Source organism: Lytechinus variegatus, chromosome 3 (genome assembly GCF_018143015.1).
Source record: "Lytechinus variegatus isolate NC3 chromosome 3, Lvar_3.0, whole genome shotgun sequence".
NCBI lineage: Eukaryota > Metazoa > Echinodermata > Echinoidea > Temnopleuroida > Toxopneustidae > Lytechinus > Lytechinus variegatus.
In genome coordinates, this window is record NC_054742.1 from 29,331,643 (window position 1) to 29,351,199 (window position 19,557).

Sequence of the window (19,557 nt, forward strand, 5' to 3'; positions counted from 1 at the left end):
CGCATGGGATGTAGACATGACGAGATAATTATCTGAACATCTGGGTGACGCTTTTAAGCTTTCCATAACCATATAAGCAGCATCACCTCGAAATCAGGTTGGTAGGCCTAAGTTAACAAATTTAACACAACTTACCTTCATTTTAGAGTGAAAACCTTTTCCCCTCTTACTCTCATCATTTTTTTTTCCAAACCAGCACCCCTTCTTCAAATTTCGTTCCCTGGCGTGTTGTAGAGGTCATCAATCGCAAATTTAAGATATAAACATTTTGAAAAAGCTGCAAAATAGAATAAATCGAATTCCGTGATATTTCTCAATTAAGGCCTATTTAATTTGACCAAATTCATATCAATTACGGCATGCCATTTACACCATTATTGTTTTTAATTTTATCATTTTCTCACTTTTAGGAAACCTCTCAGACGCTATCTCTCTGGCGGCTCTGCTCGTTTGTACATAATAGGTATAGGTATTATAGTAATGACATATTTTACAACTTTATAAGAAATTAGCAACTTCTTACTTGCCGCATTTTGTTAAAAAAAATAACCATTATCTTCTTTAAATATTTTTTGTACTCTCCAACAAAAGTTTACCAGGGATTATGAATCTTTAGTACTTTGATTCGAAGCATAGCTTAACTTGATTTATTTGAATAACTATTTTAGAGTGCAGATCTTCAAAATTATAGAAATAATTCTTGACTTTGATATTTCAGGTCATGGATGTTGGTTTGCGATTAGTAATGACGATTTTATAGGTACCCCTCCCTGGTATCATTCAGGATGTAACCTTGGACCGCATGAAGTCGCTCTCAAAATCACAATGCGTCTGTTATCAAAATAATAGAAGAGCGGAAGAGCTGAACACTTTTGCATACATATCGCAAATCTAATGCAATACGCATGCGCAGAGGTGCTTCAACTAACAAGCTCTGATATTCATTGAAGAAAGAAAGAAAATCAAACCATTTCTGCGATCTGCTGCTATAAATGGTAAATGAATCGACGACATTGCTTCATTAGTTTGAGCATCAGTCCCTGGTTTTGAGTCGTTAGGCAGGGTGGAATTGTTCTGGAAACACCTTCACCGAACCAGTTTAAGACTTCTTGTCGCTTAAAAAAAGAGTTGAGGCCAATTTTTTTTTAAGGTAATCGAGCGAAGCGCAACTTGTGAGAAGTTGCTACGAAATCGTTTTATTGACTCTGAAAATCCAAACGTTGGAATTCAAAAAAGACGTATGGAAAATCCTATCTGCGGTTCCATGGAAGGGAAATCCGACCAGTGTTGTTCATCCCGATCATCAGCATCGACTACCGTCGTCTGTGAGAAAGATCAAGTCCATTTCGACTACGGTCACTTCGATAGTCATCTCAACGACAAACTCATACGAAACAACATGATGAACAAACACAGGTGCGTATACAGTTGTGTCTCGGGATGCGCGATTTTAAAAGATGATAGATTATAATCAGATTTATGTTCGAATAATTGGGAATATCATTTATCAATATCCTAAAAAACCGAAATGTCCATTGCCCAGGGGTGTCGATCCATGAATCGGATGCGGGGGGGGGGGGGGTGCAAACGTGTAAGATACGTCTAAAATCGTATTACAGATTTTCGACGCATAGTGCGCCGAAAAATCGACAATTTTGTATGTTTAATTAAATAGTATTTTCATGTCAAATTGAATGGATTTATAGTGCTTTCCTATGCTTTATGAAACGTATTTGCATTGTACAAAGTCATTACATATTTATTATCTCTAATTTATCGTTTTACTTTTTGGTGTGCAAATCGATATGCTTGCCCCAAAACATTTTCACTGGGTATCCCCCCTCCACATGCACACCAGGATCGTCACCCCTGCCCTTTTCATGTTGTGGTCAGTAATTATTTCTATAAACGCAGTTATCACTTTTGAGAGGGAAGACGTACTTCGCATTTCTAATCCCTTTATACAGGCGAGAAAGATACTACATTCAATTTTCCAATTTTTTGTGCCATTGTGAAGGACATGGTGACGACATTAATTTTCGAACAGACTGGAGATGCCTTGGGAAATTACAAAAAATATGGTTTTCATAAGCAGAATAAGAGGTTGATGAATAATAAATAGGTAATTGGGTCTGAAAAAGAAAAGGAAAGTCTGAGGTGTCTTTAATAATGATAGCCTAAGAGTGGGGAGAAGAAACGAAAGAAAGTAGATTAAAGATGGAGACGAGGGAGGACGGAAGAGAAGAAAGGGAAGTTGGCTGAAAATGATCAGGACAAAAAGTAGCCAGCGTGCATAGTTTCGTCAGCTATGATAAAGTTACCAGAGAAGCCATAGGAAACATTTTGTTCTATTCTTATTCACTTTATTTTGTAATCATCTTCATGGGTAACACTCGGTGTATGATGAAATTGGTCCACGTTGAAAGGGGGGGGGGGGGGTAGAAGCTCTCATTTTTCAAGTTCGCACAGCGGACGTGGTGAAGAAGTCCATAACAATTTGTCCAATAGACCCTACATGAGAAGAGATGTCATTAATCATTGATTTGGATATGCTTATTTGTTATGTGGTAATAAGTTAGATTAAGAGACCTGCGTATCAAAATGATTCAGTTCGCTTTTCGCCTCCCAGGCACGGGTGACGCCAAACGAAAAATAATAATAATGGTATTAAACATATCACGTTTATCAATTTCAATTCATATCAAATTTTGTTTCCTTCGCATTGCTCCCCCCCCAAAAAAAAAAAAAAGAAAGAAAGAGATTGAGAAAGAGAAGTAAAAGGAAGAAAGAAAGAAAAAGAAAGGAAGGAAAGAAAGAAAGAAAGAAGGAAGGGAGGGAGGGAGAAAGAAAGAAAGAAAGGAGTGTTAGAAATGAAAACAAAAGTAGAACATTAGAAAGAAGCTGGAAAGGACGTGCGAAAGCAGTATCCGACTCTATGTTCAATTAATTAAACAAAAATAAATGTGTGATAGTTGTTTTTCATCGTTTGGGGCGGGAAGGCAGGGGAGGTTCAATATAAAATGCATCAGAATGTCACATTGTGTTGATCTATTCACGATAACCAAATAATATAATAAGACCTCGAGTATCTGAAATAATATCGAAAGAAAATGATATTATATGAAATGATATATATTGCAAAGATATTAACAGAAGAACAAAACAAACAAAGGAAGACCCCTATACTTTGAGAAAATTAAGGATACCTGTATATTTGAGCTATTCGCCAGCTAGGGTCCGTTTATTAAAGAGTTACAACTATTGTATCTTTGCCATAATGAAAACTACCATGGTGGCTCAACAACCAATCAAATTAAGTTTTGCAATTCCCAAAATTGCAAAGGAACAATAGTTGTAACTCTTCTTTATGAAACAGACGGCAGAAATTCTTCACAATTTACCATGATATTAAAACAGCTGATAATAAAATATTCATAACGGATATGTTCGAGTTTTAACGGTGATTTCATTGCTTCATAATGTGAGAATTATGACATTGATAATAAAAAGTTGGAAGATGCAAATACCCACTTAAAACTAAAAAAAAAGCAATTAGAAGAGTTAAAAAAAAACTAATGAAATGTACAAGACAGCCACTGGAGTCCTTAAACGCGACATTTATTATTGTGTAGATCACGCGGATTGTACTCCACATAATTATACAAGTTAAAACGCTGTTTAAGATTTTATACAATGCTGTTTACTATATGAACCTTACAGTAATTGCTTAACCGTTTAAACAATCATGTTTAATTTATTGACAATTAAATATTGAAAATTAAACTATGTTGCTTAAGATTTAAACAGTTGTTTACACTGTTTAAACAATAACTGTAAGGTTCATCATATAGTAAACAGCATTGTATAATTTTTTTTTACTATGTAAGTTTTTTTACTATGTGTATAATTTTTTTATCTAAACAGGTGGCTATTACCATACTGTACAATAGCAGCTGTCTTTATCTCACTGGGAGCATTACTCGGAATGATCGCTGTTTACGTGGAGCTATGTCGGGCAAACTCTATCTTAATGACAAACAGGGAACTGATCCACGCTCAAGAAATGCAGGTGTTAAACCACACACATGCAATGGACCAGCTTAGAAACACAATGGAGGTGAGTTTCATTAGAATTTTGGTGTTTTAAGGAAGGATACATTATATTGATACATTTTGTAATTATTTCATAATAATGTGCCGTGAATGCTCGATGTGTTTCCATTGTTATCTGGGTTGTTACTGATAATCCTTCATACTTTTTAAGGTTTTACTTTTAACAAAGGTTTCAGTGCAGGGGTCGCATATTGAAGTATTCTGCATTTAGTGTTTACTAGTATTTGTTTCCAATGTGTTTCTGCGATAAATAGACTTTAATCATACTGAAAAGGCAATGTATGTGTGCGCGTTTGTCCTTTTATATACAGTGCGTATCAAAAAAAGTTTACACTTTGAAAAAGCCCTGGGAATTAAAAAATATACAACATGTGGGTAATTTTTTCACATATAATCTTGGGTTTGGGTCTCATCTATCCAATGAAAGTAAAAGTTTTGACAGAATGTCACATTTGAGTGAGCACTGTCCATTTTTGTAAAGCTCGCAGAAATCTGTTTGCGCAAAAATGCTCGTTTTCACGCTGTGTCAAGGTGAAAGGGCAAAATCAAACTTACCCTGCGAAACATTTCTCATGCATTTTTCTTGCACTTTAAGTCAATTGAAATAAAACGGATACATTCAAGCATTTTGTAATATTTTTTTCCATCCAAATTGAAATTTCAACACTTAGTAAGCACAACCTTTACCATTTTGTGCCAGCTGCATGATCTGAGGACGTAATCGAATCTGAACAAAAATTTATATCAGACATCTCCACCATTTTTTCACTAATTTTTTATCATTTAAAGTGGTTTTATATTTCATTTTTCATTTAATACTTGTTTCTCCACACTTTTCCCAAGCTTGACAATGATTAACAAAATAAAAATCAAGCCTAAACCATTTCATGTAAATCACAGCTCAGTGTAAAGCAAATATCGTCACGATGGCCTCGGTGTGTCGGGGAGTGGGGTGGGGCTCAATGCACTCTTCGAAGTGTTTTGGGCAAGGAAACGGGTTAAAAAAGATAAAAGATATCTTGAAATCAATTTACTAGCTAAATTCCATGTGCTTTTCGTGATTTAGGTCTACTTTTATTCACATAACTATTTTAAAGTTCTGCGCAAATCATTTTTCACTAACTTTTTAAAAGTAAGTGGTGCTCACTCAAGCGGAAATATTTTTCGACAGTTATGTCATCATTTGCTTAAATGGATCGGTACCAATGTTAAAATGTGGAAAAATCTTCACGATATTACAAACATATAATTTTACAGGATTTTTTCTAAGTGTAAACTTTTTTTTGATACGCACTGTATATTTTTTTTGAGGGGACGATTTCAATTAGAAGTATTTCTATTCTTTTACCATGTTCATGATTTCTGACGCTCTCCTTTAGTACATTTTCTTATTAAAAATACATCGGCTTGGTGGGCCAAACATACTGGCTCGAGTTAAGAGTTCATTCAATGATTATTGATGTATGCTTGATTTGGATGCCCTTGCCCCGCATAATGTATGTTATTGCTGAACTATCCTCCTGTACAAGTATATGAGGCATCTTTCAACAACTGCGACCTATAAAATCTCAAATAATATGATTGACACAATTTTACTCCGGAAAGGGAAACAATTCTTGTCACACTTTTTGTGTTTAATAATTCTGCTGACCATCGATTATCCCCACTCTTTTCTCCTTCTTTTTCTGATATACAATACTTTCTAACAAAATAGGCCTACTTTAGTCCAAAAAAAAAGGCAAGAAAGATATTTTGCAGTATATAGAAGGAAGAGGAAATTTATATGCTGACAATATCACAACCGGTTATGTATACGGTTAATTGGACTGTATCTCCTGCCGAATATCCGTAGTCGAGGTCTTTCTTGATGACAACTGAAACTGATTTCAAATCACAAATTGATTCTGTTTAACTTGATTCTTTGATCCAAAAGGGACATACCATTGACAGAAACTCGAAACAAAAGCTAACCAAAACCTAATCCAACATTTCGATTAAAAAGATGCTGACTAAATTTGTTGTGTGAAATTCTAAATAAAACACGTTTTACCTCACATTTACCGAACAAATATGCTATATGTTTTTTTAAGCCAATTTTTTTTTAATGGAAATGTCTAGAGTGTAAATTTGATGTTCATACCCATCCAGAATTTAGTACATGAGAAAAATCGAATCACTTATATTATGAAATCAAACATCATGGGCCAAGTAAACTAAACCAGTTTTCTAGTACCCACAACAGTTTCCTTTCTATTGGCCATTCTTGTTTTACCCGTGCCAAAAGAAACACACATACCAGATCACAGCTTTTTATACTTTCGGGGAAAATATTGCATGGAAACAATAGTAATCTGTCACGTGACACTCACTAAAGCTAAAATCTGGGACTGTAACATAAATTATACTAACAGGCTGAGGGATGGTAATATCCGTCTTATCTGATTTTTCCATGGAAAGCAGTTATGTATGATAATTTGTTAGATATTAGCATTATTTACAATTGGAAATGATCACGCTGAAATACTGTTTTTTTTTATTAGTAATTGTTGTAAATTTTGAAGAGATTTCACAATGTTTAAAATGAATATGAATTCTGTTTAAATTTTTGTAATGAAACTGAATAACTTTATTGGTTTCAGAAATAATGTTCAAATCGGAATGTATCATATTGATATTAAATTCAGTTCAAATCGCAAAAATAATATTTTCTCGAGGTCATATACTTAAAAAAAAAATCTCATGATAATTGTAAGTGGTGGAATCATTACATTTCACATGCAACCTTCGGCATGGGATAATGCAGAGGAAATGTTTTGATGAAAAATTAGAAGGATGTCGATATTACAATAAAACAATGCAAACATACAACAACATACGTAATATGCGGATTGATAACTGTTGGCATTTAGACCGATTCCCTTCTCAAAAATTATCATCAAAATACAGATTATGAACCTTACGAAAATTAATTCTTAATCAATATTCTCCACCCCCTCCTAAAAATGATAACAATAATAATAAGAAAAAAGAACAAAAGAACATCTGGTCACCAGAGCAATGTCATGAAAGTGCTAGAAGGGGGTGCATGGGGTTGCGAAAGTGAATAAAGTAGAAAGGTTTGACTCTGGTCAACCAACTTTGAACTGGTTTGGACCGATCTTTGTCATCAAAAGAATACGTTTAAATATGGGAATTATAATCTAGAGGATAAACACTTCCAGTACTTGATGCTATCCACCTGTTGAACAAAGTAGCTGTGTTTCAGAAAGGAAGTGATATTTTCTGGTCAAAGAGCAGAAAGTGGACCAGAAATCAAGGTTAAGAACTTAACGGTCGTTTATCTTTGCACTTGATTCATCATATCAAGATTATTTATGAAATCAATCTGCATGCCTGTGTATAAGAAGTTATGAAACCAAGGAAATAGGTTCATCAAAGAAAGAAAGAAAGAAAGAAAATGTCTTCGTGCATTGTGGAACATTACAAAGAGTCTTTAAAACCATTTGCATGGGTGTAAAAACAAACAAATGCTCTTTTATACTTAATTTGACGTGATTCAACATGAGATATGAATAAATGAATTCATCTAATTCACATCATGCTATGTTGGGGGGGGGGGGTGCTTTTTGATGAATTTCAAGCATATAGTATATAGAACTGTATTATGTAGCTGAAATTGTGTCAACCACCGCCCCTTCCGTCTTTTGACCGATATTCCAGAGCTACAATCACAAACTCAGATCATCAAAATAAAACATTTCGACATTTGATTGTTTTGATTCACCTAGCTGTCATTCTATCACAGCCAAGGGTATAGAGGCGAAGTAAATGGAAATTGGGGGCAGAGTGGGGTGTCAACCCCACCCTGATGAATGCTATCAGGATCCATGAGGGGTGGAGGGTATCGTGAAATGTGAGAGGAATAAGGGGGGGGGGCGTACCCAAAAGAACCCTCTCTCTTTAACATCATCACGTTATTCCCTGTGTAAAGCCATTCTCCGCCCCTTTATATGGCTTTAACATCTAGGCCCAAACAGAATAAATTATTTTCCACAAATTGCTACATCAAATAATCACAGCCTGTCGACCCAGGTTAAATGGAATAGCATCTGTCAAAATGAGTTCAAAACTGGGCTGTCAAAATATTGATTCTTTTGTCTCTTTATTTTCCGAGTAGTCCAAATTTTGCTTACAGTCCCTGAGTAGAAAGGTTAATTAAAAGTACTTTGGGAATAGAATCTACATTTTGATCAGATCAGTTCCTCCACTATCCACATGGTCTAAATACCAATTCGTCCACTCACCATTCTGACTAATAACCAGTTGGTCTAATAGCCATTTAGTCCATATTGGTCTAATTGGACTAAGTGTTATTGTGCAAAATGAATGAAAATGAAATAGATAACTGGTTATGAAACGAAATGGTCATAGACCAGTGATGATTGGAATAAGTGGTTATTGGACCAAATGGTTGTAAAACGAAATATTGATGGACGGAATGGCATTAGGCTTAATGAAAATAGACCATGTGGTGAGTGGATGAGATGGCAGTAGACGAAATGGCAATTGATTATGCATAAGCCTATTAATTTTCAAGTTAATTAAATAACGAATAAAATGATTTTTTTTTCAATTTTGAGGCAAATTTATTGTGAATATTTATTGCTACATTTCCTTGGCAATGAACACACACACACACATACAGCCACAACCCAAAACAAGTATGGAAGTATAGTACATATTCTTCAACATATTAGGTGTGGACTATCGTTTAGCGTCATGTATAACCAATACAACCCATAATTAATTGACGATGCAGGCAAAATTTGCACTCGCTGAAAAATTGGAATCATGTCTACTCCAAAATGAATTAATCTTTAAAGCAGTCTTAATGACTCACTATCAATTACAGGGATTAAGATACACATGTCGAGTGAAAAGTCAGATTATCGTCAGTTTGGATGAGGATACTAATTTCTTTTTCGTCTTTGTATTACGAGACGTCAACATACTTAAGTTTCAATAACTAGAAATAAGACATACCCCATCACATTTGCGATTAGAAAATACGTGCTGCGACATTTTCTGAAACCATTAAAAATTATGAAAAAATTATTCCGATATAAATGAATGATCGACAATGACATCGACTCATGAAATTTCAAAAATATATCAATCATTTTTACAATCTATATTGAATGAAAGCATCACAGTCCTCTTTAATAGTGACTCATTTAATTTCTCTTTCCATATTGGAAATAAATTAATACATCAGGCAACATGATGCTCTTTGTGTGAGGGTGGATGGCTCTGCATGTACCTCTCAATTTAATGGACAGACAGGGAGTCCTCACTGATATGTAAAACAGACAATTTTGGGGATCCCATCTAGCTTTCCACACATTGAAGTCTCAATAATTCTCATCGATTTTCCTTCCAACTTGAAAATCACATTAAGAACAGTGTATACAAGTTAATGCAGGCATCACCGACATCATCGCAATAACCCGCGAGAACATAATGGTGTTCGAAAAGAGACTGTTGTTATTTTTTAAAAGATAATTATGAATAATATGAAATGAAATAATTGAATAAACAAAATCAGAATATATTGGCAAACCGAAGAACGATACAATACGAAGTAAGACTCAAACATAACGTTTTGGTCTGTTACAAGGGTCAAGAAAATAGTTTACCTGTATAGATCGGCTAAATGAAATTAATTCAATACCGGATTTGAAAAATATATATAAGCAGGACCAAGTTTAGGATGATCTTTAGTAAACTTCTCACCATTTTTATTCGTAAAAATGTTTATGAATGCAACATCCTGCATGAATGGAGAGGCTGCTCCTTTTTGAGCGCATTAATCTATATCAACCCCCGATATACCAACCATATAGAGACAAATCAACAAAACAAAGATAGTACATTGTAACTTTCAAAGAGATTATGTAGTATAGATCTTGAATGAAAGACCCTTAATGCTGTCTGTTTTTTTTTCTTTTTGAGGAGAATGCAGACTCCAAGCTTTTTTTCTCAGCATTCATCTCCATCTTCAAGATTTATTCATAAAGGCCCGAATTCACAAAGGTGGACTAAAGTTGTAACGGGGTATAAAACGCGTCATTTGACGTCATTTTAATCCATGGACCAAAGTTAGCACCTAGGGGCTAAATTTTGCGATTCACAAAGGTGGACTAAACTTATACCGAGGTATTAGTTAACCCCTGGCTAAATTTAACCCCGGTATAAATTTAGTCCACTTTTGTGAATTCGGGGTCAAAATGTCTATGATACTCATCTTGTTGGTTTGGATAAAACTGATGTATACTTATATTTACCCCGACTATCCGTAGAATCGGAATAGAATGCATGTTTAAGGATACATGGACTTTTCAGTTCAATTACATCTACATCCTTATTTTCAAAAATCAACTTTTAGCATATGCATATATTTTCATGATGAAAATGAAATAAGCAGCCCAAATTATATTTCACTTCGAAACATTAATTTGAGCAAATTCTTCTGAGGGTGAATATTTGTCAACCTTTAAGGGCATTTGTTAATTTTGACGCTTGAAAGGAATTCCGTGATCTTTCCGTTATTTCCGACGATTAAACCTTTTGTACGAATAGAAATCGAAAGTCATGATGAACTTTTTTGATTCATAAACCCACTATATTCACTTAACTTGATTCCGAGGAAAGACAAAATATCGTTAGGATAATTCTAATTAAACCTTCTGAAGATGTGAGCCGTCACCTTGGTCACCATGAAGATTGCGAGGAACTTGGAATATTCTTTGAAAGAAAAACTAAGGCAATTTTTGGCCAGTTTTTTTAACAAGTTTCAGTAGCATAATTTTGTTTGCCCATGGGTCGTAATAGGTCCATGGTTTGCCAGAGTACTTTTTATGGCAAAATTTTATGCAACGGGTCCCAGTTGAGTAATCACAATAGATTCGGGGAATATGGTTTATGAATATTGTCAATAGTCAAATTGATCCATTCATAAATCTCGATCGCAATTACCTGCTATTAACAGGTTCTAAACCCGTTACAAAATGCAGCATACAGTATAAAAGATTTTCATCACGTAAGCCTATATGTATAGGATCTGCATAAGACCTGCATGTAGCTGTTGGTGAATATCCATTCAACCATTCAATTTCATTCAAGTTAATTCGAGTTATTTATTCACGATCTGAAACCCCCCCAAAAAAAATATTAAATACAGATACGGATATTTATGAATAAAAATTCGACGGTCCTCATTTTTGGGCCCCCCCCCCCAAAAAAAAATATTGTGTTTCAAACATGGCAATTTGCTGATTCATGTAAGACTAAAGGGAAAGAAAGTGTTACTTTGCATACATTTCCAAGGGGCGGAAACAGTGCTGTTTTGATTGGAAGGAGAAGCAAGACGACATAAGGGGACGGGGACGTCATTTCCCCCTTCTCATTAAGCGAGAGAGAGATTGTATAAAGTAACCTTGGAATGTTACGCGACCATGACCTTTTTTGTTGTTGTTAATTTCTTCCTTCTCCCCTTCTCTCTTTATCTTCTTGATCTCGAATAATCATATGGGGGTGATCATCACTTCTCCAAATCTGGCATCGCTCCGTGTTTGTAACAATTTTAAAAAATTGAAGATTGACCTTAATTACCCCAAACGATTCACCCTTCTTGGTTTGATCTGGTACTGTTAGGACAAATTCATAATTGTTGAAGGTCCCAAAATATATTGGGGGGGGGGGGGGGTACAATCAATATCCAGATGGCACACGGCAGGTTCCTTCAGTAAATACACAGGGACTTTAATATGATTATGAAAATTTGTGTGAGGCATATATTCAAGGTTGCTGATTTGTTGAGGGTGTTAAAAAAAGTTTTTTCTGTGTAAACACACGTTATCTAAAATGTCAATAAAACGATGAAAGTGTAGACCTACAGAGAGAGATAGACAGAGGGTGACGTCTATACTCACTTCCTTATCTCTTTTACAATCTATACATGTCCAACAGATAAAGAAATACCACATCCTTTCTTTCCTTTGAAATCAGCTGCATTTTACTTAAATCTTATCTTTATCTGAGAAATGTACTTTCTTCCTTTCGCCTCATTTCCCATATGTTGCTTGCTTTTTTTTGGCAAAATAGAGTCCCGGCAGCAGATCTGAAGGGGCGCCAAGGACCGCTGCTGTTGTCGCCGAGGATGCTTCCGCTATGCTGGCAACAGGAACTGTTTACCATCACTGGGGTAAGGCGAGTTGCCCTGCTACGTCCAGCCTTATTTATTCTGGTAAGTATCAAGTGTTGTTTCTTTGATTTAAAGACATCATGGATGACATAATATTGGAAAATATATAGACTTTAGATCATTGCAGATACGAAGCGTTTTTAGTAGTTGGGAACTTCCCCTTCCACTTCATAAGGGATGGGAAAGGGAGGAAAAGGGAAAAGAATGTTGACTGGTCTGATAACGTCCTCGACTACCGGTATTATCATGTTTACATGGGAGGAAAGCGAGTAATATATTGAATGAGATTCAAAAATTTTATTCGGTATTAGAAATAGAATGAATATAAATTCAACTTTTGTAGTTACTGTTGACAAGGGTGTGTGAGATACAGGACTAGTAACAAGAAAACACATAGATGAGTTTAATTTACAATAAGAAATAGTAGTATTGTTTACAATTAAGCCCCTTTTCTCGATATATTTTACTTGAAAAAAAATCATAGATCAGCAGTACCCCCTTATTGAGTGCTGCCCCAGATTATTAAAAATGAAATCTGACAAGAAACAGTTACTGCTGTGCAGACTAGCAGGTGGGTCCTTACAAAAAGAGGATCATAGATTGTCATTAATAATATGCATTGATATGATCAAATGGTAAACTGTCTACTTTATTTCTGATGGTAGGTTTTGCAGCATCGGGCAGCAGCTTGTCAGTGAATAAAGGAAGTGGTAGCAACATCTTGTGCATGGTGAGCGATCCGGAGTACGGTACATCTGTACCTGATCAACAGGATGCTAGGGGAAAGATCTACAGTATCGAGTACAGAAACGCTAATAACTTTGGCTCTCAATCTGATCTTCATGGCCATGTAAGTAACAGTTGGTCTATGTTTATATTACTATTATTGGGTTTGTTGATTTTTTGTTGTTGTGGGGGGGGGGCTGAAATGATGGAAGAGCAACAACTCTGCTGCCACACACCTTCCGTAAGTAGCTGGGTATACTGTACTTTATGTTACCAAATATCCTTTGGTAGTTGGGGAGGGGGCAGATGAGAGGGGTAGCCTGGTGGTTGTTTCATAAAGCTGTTCGTAAGATAAGAGCGACTTTAAGAACGACTGGTGATCCTTTCTTTTGGTAAATGGTATGCACCATTGACGATGGTTTAGCACGTAAGAAAGGATCACCAGTCATTCTTAAAGTCGCTCGTAACTTACAAACAACTTTATGAAACACCCACCCGGACTATATAAATCACATGACATCCACAGTCAGATTTAAAAATAATGCCATTGTGCCCTGTAACATAAAAGATACAATTAAATGTTAACATCCCTTAATGTTACACTTCAAGGGGGTGTTGCAGAGAGATTTGAAATCAAACATATCTATAGAAAAAGAGGGTGGAAATATTTTTCAAAATATCAGTCAAACTTTGGAGATGCACTTGTTTCAGGGTCTTTTGTATTGAGTTAAGAAAATCTCAACTCTTTCTGCAATATGGGCCACTCGTCTTATTGTAGAAATATGTGAAGGATTGAAGTGGTACGGTCTTATGGTTGAAGAAAGATGCTGTCTGGTGTTCCAATCTCTATTTCATTAGCATCATCATGCTTTCATAGTTCATAAGAAAAAGGGTGAAAAAAGGGAAAGAAAAAAAAGAGAAAGAAAGAGGAAGAGAAAAAAAAAGGGAAAAGAAAAAAGGGAGGGAGAGAAAAAAAAGGAGAAAGAGGAAGAGCAAAAAAGAGAAAGGAAGAGAGCAAAAAATAGATAAGAGAGGAACTGTAAGCAGACTTGTCAAGTATCTTTATCATTCCTGCAGGATGTACCCTGTGCAGCTTGTATGACTGGAGGAGGTCGTCAAGCAGTTCTTATGCTTCCTGGTAGGATCACATGCCCTGAAAACTGGACCAGAGAATACAGAGGGATCCTAATGTCAAGCAGAAACAACAACGTAAGTAATCAATGGATTGATAAGTGATTGATTTATCATGCAATGTTCAGTGATTCTTTGAGACAGGGACATCTCTTCGACTTATAAACCTTTACGGGGGGGCATTTCATAAAGCTGTTCATAAACGACTGATGAACCTTTCTTACGCGGTAAACCATCGCCAGTGAATATACCATTTACCAAAAGAAACGATCACCAGTCATTCTTAAAGTCAATCTTAACTTACAAACAGCTATGAAAACCCACCTGGTTCTTTTTTGCATTGGTACGAATGCTCAAGTAGAGACGGGGTGTACTGGTTTTGGCACTAGTCCATCTATCAGAGGGGTGTGTGTGTGTAAGTATCCCATTTTTTGCACTTCTTGGAGTGTTTCCACACAGAGATTTAAGTGTGACCTAAAGCCATACATATATTCCAAGGTGGGTATATAATGCACTACTCCACTGTTCAGATCATACCCAGAGGATTCGCACTAATTACCTATTCATCATTTCAAGATTCTGACTTGAATATTCACTATTTGTGAAGCAGCAGTCCGTAGATTAGGTCATTGTAAAAAGAATTCTCCAAGAATACATTGTATCTCTGAATTGCATATCAGCATCATTTTAATCTGGCGAGGGGTAACATAACCAGAAATATCAGAAGGAAAAAAAACTTCATCAAAATTACCACACGGTACATATAAACATCTAAAAAAAAAAAGTACTGGAATTTTCTGAATTAATATCAAGATACTGTGTTCTATATTTTATCTTTGCCAGGATCAAAGATCTGGAATCATATACTTGTATATGTATGTGTTTTGGTAGAACATGCAATAAAAACACATGATACATGCCATTCTGATCCCAGAAAAAGCAAATTATGATGTGTTTGAGGAAAGATAACATTTGTTTGGCCTAGTAACCATTGGTCATATGCCAACTGAGGTGTAGCTGGATTATGATGAAGGTCTAACAAATCAAACATTGGCAGATGAGAACACAGTAAGAATATAATAGTCTGTTTTAATATATTACTTAACCCTGAAAGGACCGGGGGGGGGGGGAGCCATGATGGCCCCCTTGAAGTTCGCACAATATTTCTAAAACGCAATGTCATGCTGAAAATGACTCATTTTATACTTTGTGTACAAAGTCTATGGTGATTATTTTTTGTTCTGAATGGTCTGCTTAATTAATTTAGGGTTTGATTTAGTTGCTAAATGGTCTGTAATAATTTCCATTGAAAAAACAATGGAAAACAAAAGGTACAAAACAAAGAAATACTTAAGAAATTCTAAAACAAAGAAATACATCAGGAAAAAAATTGGCTTCTGCAATATTTCTTTAAGGAAACATTTAAATTAGATTACAAAGAGAAAATCTGTAAAAAAAAAAAGAAACTGAAGTAAAATTGGGTGTTGAAAATGCAAATGTTTTTCATTAATAAATTTGCATATTTTATTCATAATTCATAAAAAATAATCATTTTCAGATTTTTCTAAATACTTGTTTGTAGTACTTAGCACTTATATAATAAATTTGTTCTCTGCTGAAGATCTTTAAAGGGGAGGGCGTGCACCATTCAGGATAGAGGTTTTTATGACAACACAGAAGTTCATGTATGATGAGGACATGACATTCTCCACCACTGATTTGAATATTATCTGAACTTTTATCAACTATTATCAATTACTTATATTCTTGTAGGTGCGAACCTCTTACACCTGTGTGGACTTGGCAGCGGAGTCCCGGCCAGGCACCATGAACGAAGATGGCAATAGCTCTCTGTTATATCCAGTTGAAGGAGTGTGTGGGACAGGAGGGGGTATACCTTGTGGTCCCTACATTGATGGCCATGAACTGCAGTGTGCTGTGTGCTCCAAGTAATTCAAAGAGACTTCAAAGTAGCCCTGCAGTCAAAGCTACTTCAGCAACTGTATGAAAACCACCTGCTAACAGTGATCACCAAGGCTGCAGTCTGACCAGTTTAGAACTACCAACTACTGAGGCTACCAAAGGGTAATAACAAACTTATGTTGCACACAGGTGGCAATTGAAGTTCCACACCAAGCACTTTGTTGTTGAGGGATAAGGCATACATGGACTCCTTTATTCATTTAGAACAAGTTTCAATGTATTTGTGAGCTATTAGTAGTGGTTCTTGTGATGTGGTATTAAGTTCTCTGGAGGATAGGTATGTAAAAAGTTGCATTTAAAAAGACTATCCATCTACGACTCTTATGTTTAACCCTATCTAGGCCAGGGTATTTTGGGAGTTCCTATGGCCGGGGGGGGGGCCTCCCAGGGCCCCCCCTAAGATCTCGGCCGTCGACCGCGCGATCGCGCCGAAAATTGGCAAGCGGGTTGCCTGGGGCATAATCTACAAGATTGTATAGTAATTTATTTTATGCGAATCCCTATTAAGTGTTATGCTAATTTATGCGTAATTAGTATGCGAAATCATACTTTTCCCTCTAACTCCCTAAATAAAGCTCTAAATGTACTAATTTTTGGTGTACAAACTCTTTGTGGTATCCTTAGCAAGTGTACATGAAAAAAATTGTGATATCAAATCATTTTCTTATGTATTACATTGTTTTTTGCAATTTCTTATGTATCTCTTTATTTTCTTGACCTTTTGTTTTTCATTGTTTTTTCAATGAAATTTGTTGGGGACTCTTCTCCAATCATAAAAAGCATAAAATGAATACATTTAGACTAGAAAAACTAAAAATAATCATACATTTATGAATTTTGGTTGAAAACACAATTTGCATTGACTTTGTACACAAAATCACGTTTTTGAGCAATTTCCGGTCTGACATGCACTTACATAATGTTGCGTAATTTCGGAACCACGTACCCGGGTGACGCAAAATTGGTCTCAAAAGTTGCGCAAGACTTGAAAGTAAAAAGTCAGCGAGTGGCGCTGTCAACAAATTTCGCACGGCGAAAATATCGCGCGATTCATTGAGGGGGGGCCTCCGAGGCCCCCCCCCGGCCTAGATAGGGTTAAGAGGCTATGTTGTTTAAACTGTATTATAGAGTGTCTATTGGAGCATCTTTAGCATTGTTAAAGAAATAGTAATATGTTTGCTATTGAATTTCCAGAAGGTTTAAAAAATATGATTTTTACAGTATTTTGTATCCCTGAGACATCTTTCAAGAACATTTTTCTCTCGATAGATGTTTTATTCTAAACTACCTAACAACAAGAATACACTTAATCCAGGTTGCAGGTAAAAAAAAGTGTTTTGTACAAGGAAAGAGGATTATGTCACATGGAACTACTTACTATTTTTGATTTCTTTAATACTAAAATTATCTGAAACTAAGAACTTTGATCAAATTTTCAGAGTGTGCTTGTTTGGTTTTCCCTCTATTTATTCAATCAACATGTCAGGGTGAACTTAGTCTTTTAGGACTTTTGTATAAGCGTTTGCAACTTGTTTTCATAAAAGTTAATGAAACTAAAAAAGTTGTTCATTGTTGACAAGTGAATATCCCATCCAGAATTGCTTTTAAAATGTATATAATATCTTTTAGAGTAGTCAAAGTTGGCCTGATTTGAAGATGTAATACTAATTGGGCAAATTATCTTCCAAGTTTTAGATGGGTTCAAAAATTGAAACTCTAAATGGAAGTGGAAAATACTACAACAAAGTATCTGTTAAGTTAAACAAACATACTTCCTTTGCTGCAAGATTATCATCATTCTCTCTTTTTAAGTTTCACCTGTATTTTGAGTTTCAATTATGTTTTTGTGTGTAGATTTTATAGTTGTATCATTGTACTACAAGTAGCAAGCTGTGACTGATTTGTGTATACTGGTAATATGTGGAGTATTTTTTTTTTTAAACACCTGTCTGTATTAAGGTTAAGATGCATAATGATTAATACTGCCACTTCTTTTCTTTTTTACTAACCTATATCCTGAATCTGCTTTTGAATGGTATTTAGAATATATCTGAATAAATGTAAATATTCTTCGAACTTAAACTGCCGTGATTTTTATTGAATTGGTCTCTCATGTGAATCTGTTTCAATGCTGAGCAGAGTGCTTACTATTCATTACAAACTCCAAATCAAATATGGATTTGTATTTGCAATAGTTTTTTTGTTATTATCTCAAATTCTGTAGTAATGACGTTTCTGAAATACTATTAAGATTTCATACGATTTATTCATAGAAAACTGTACAAAGAAAAACAACAGAAAACATTGTGCACTGGATTTTCAGAACAGGATGTAAAGATGGAGGGGAATCTGCCCCCCCCCCAAAAAAAAAAAACCCCACCCAAAGAGCATTGCTTTTCTGTAATAAATGAAGTCACCATTCTCATTATGAATAACAATATAATTCATTCCAGAAAAGACTTGCAAATTGAATGTACAGCTGCCACAACTTTTCAAGTGTGATCCACCATCCCCTTTAAAGAATGATCATGTTGACTTACAATTACAAAAAAAAAAAAAACATGTCGGACTAAATAGAATAGCCTAAAAGAGGAGCTTTCTGAATAAGTCAAAACTTGTAACTAATTCCTCATTTCAAATAAGCATATACATGTACTTTCAAAATCAAACCATACATATTTTTTTACTCCCATAGTTCCCTTCAATTTTCCAAATCTTACAAAATAAAGGCAATTATTTAATCAACGTTATATCAATGCTGTGAAATATGTGTACATTTGAATTGTTCTATCACATTGACTGATTTCCAGTCCTTGTCCTTATTATGCTCTTGTGCATGTAGTCAGTGATGCATTGTGGGACAAAAACATTAATACATCACAGCCACAAAAACCTTGTCGATTGTATGTTGTTCAATCAATGACAGGTTATAAGCTCCTGGTATGAGCTACTGAAATGGTGAAATTTCATCTGCTGGAATATAGTATTACTCACAGAATCTTAGCATTAAATTGGTCAGAATTCTCAGAAATATGACCTGGGGTATTGTGAGCAACAGAAGACAGAATATATAATTCTGTCAATACTTCCAGAACATTAAAAAAAATAGATATGGGCCCTGTTTCACTAGACTTAAGAATGAAAAAAAAATGAAGATATCCTTGGCATTGTACAATTACTTTCCTGCAACCATACCCAGATGTATCACTAACCTAACTCATAAAATTTCTAGTGATACTATGCAAGTTGGTTCTTCACTATTTCAGGGGATAAATCAACCTTAAAGGCAGTTTTTATTAATCTGACACAACAGATAGTGACAACCTTCTAACACTTCCACA

At 35.3% G+C, this 19,557-nt stretch overlaps 1 protein-coding gene across 1 annotated transcript; it reads left to right on the top strand.

Annotated features, from left to right (window-relative positions):
* The first annotated feature begins 980 nt into the window (after positions 1-980).
* Positions 981-16,506, top strand: LOC121410708. Its single transcript, XM_041602959.1, has 6 exons — positions 981-1,416; positions 3,925-4,117; positions 12,277-12,418; positions 13,042-13,226; positions 14,180-14,311; positions 16,007-16,506. Exons 1-6 carry the CDS (start codon positions 1,241-1,243, stop codon positions 16,184-16,186), a joined length of 1,008 nt encoding a protein of 335 aa, XP_041458893.1. The 5' UTR covers positions 981-1,240; the 3' UTR covers positions 16,187-16,506.
* Positions 16,507-19,557: the final 3,051 nt, after the last annotated feature.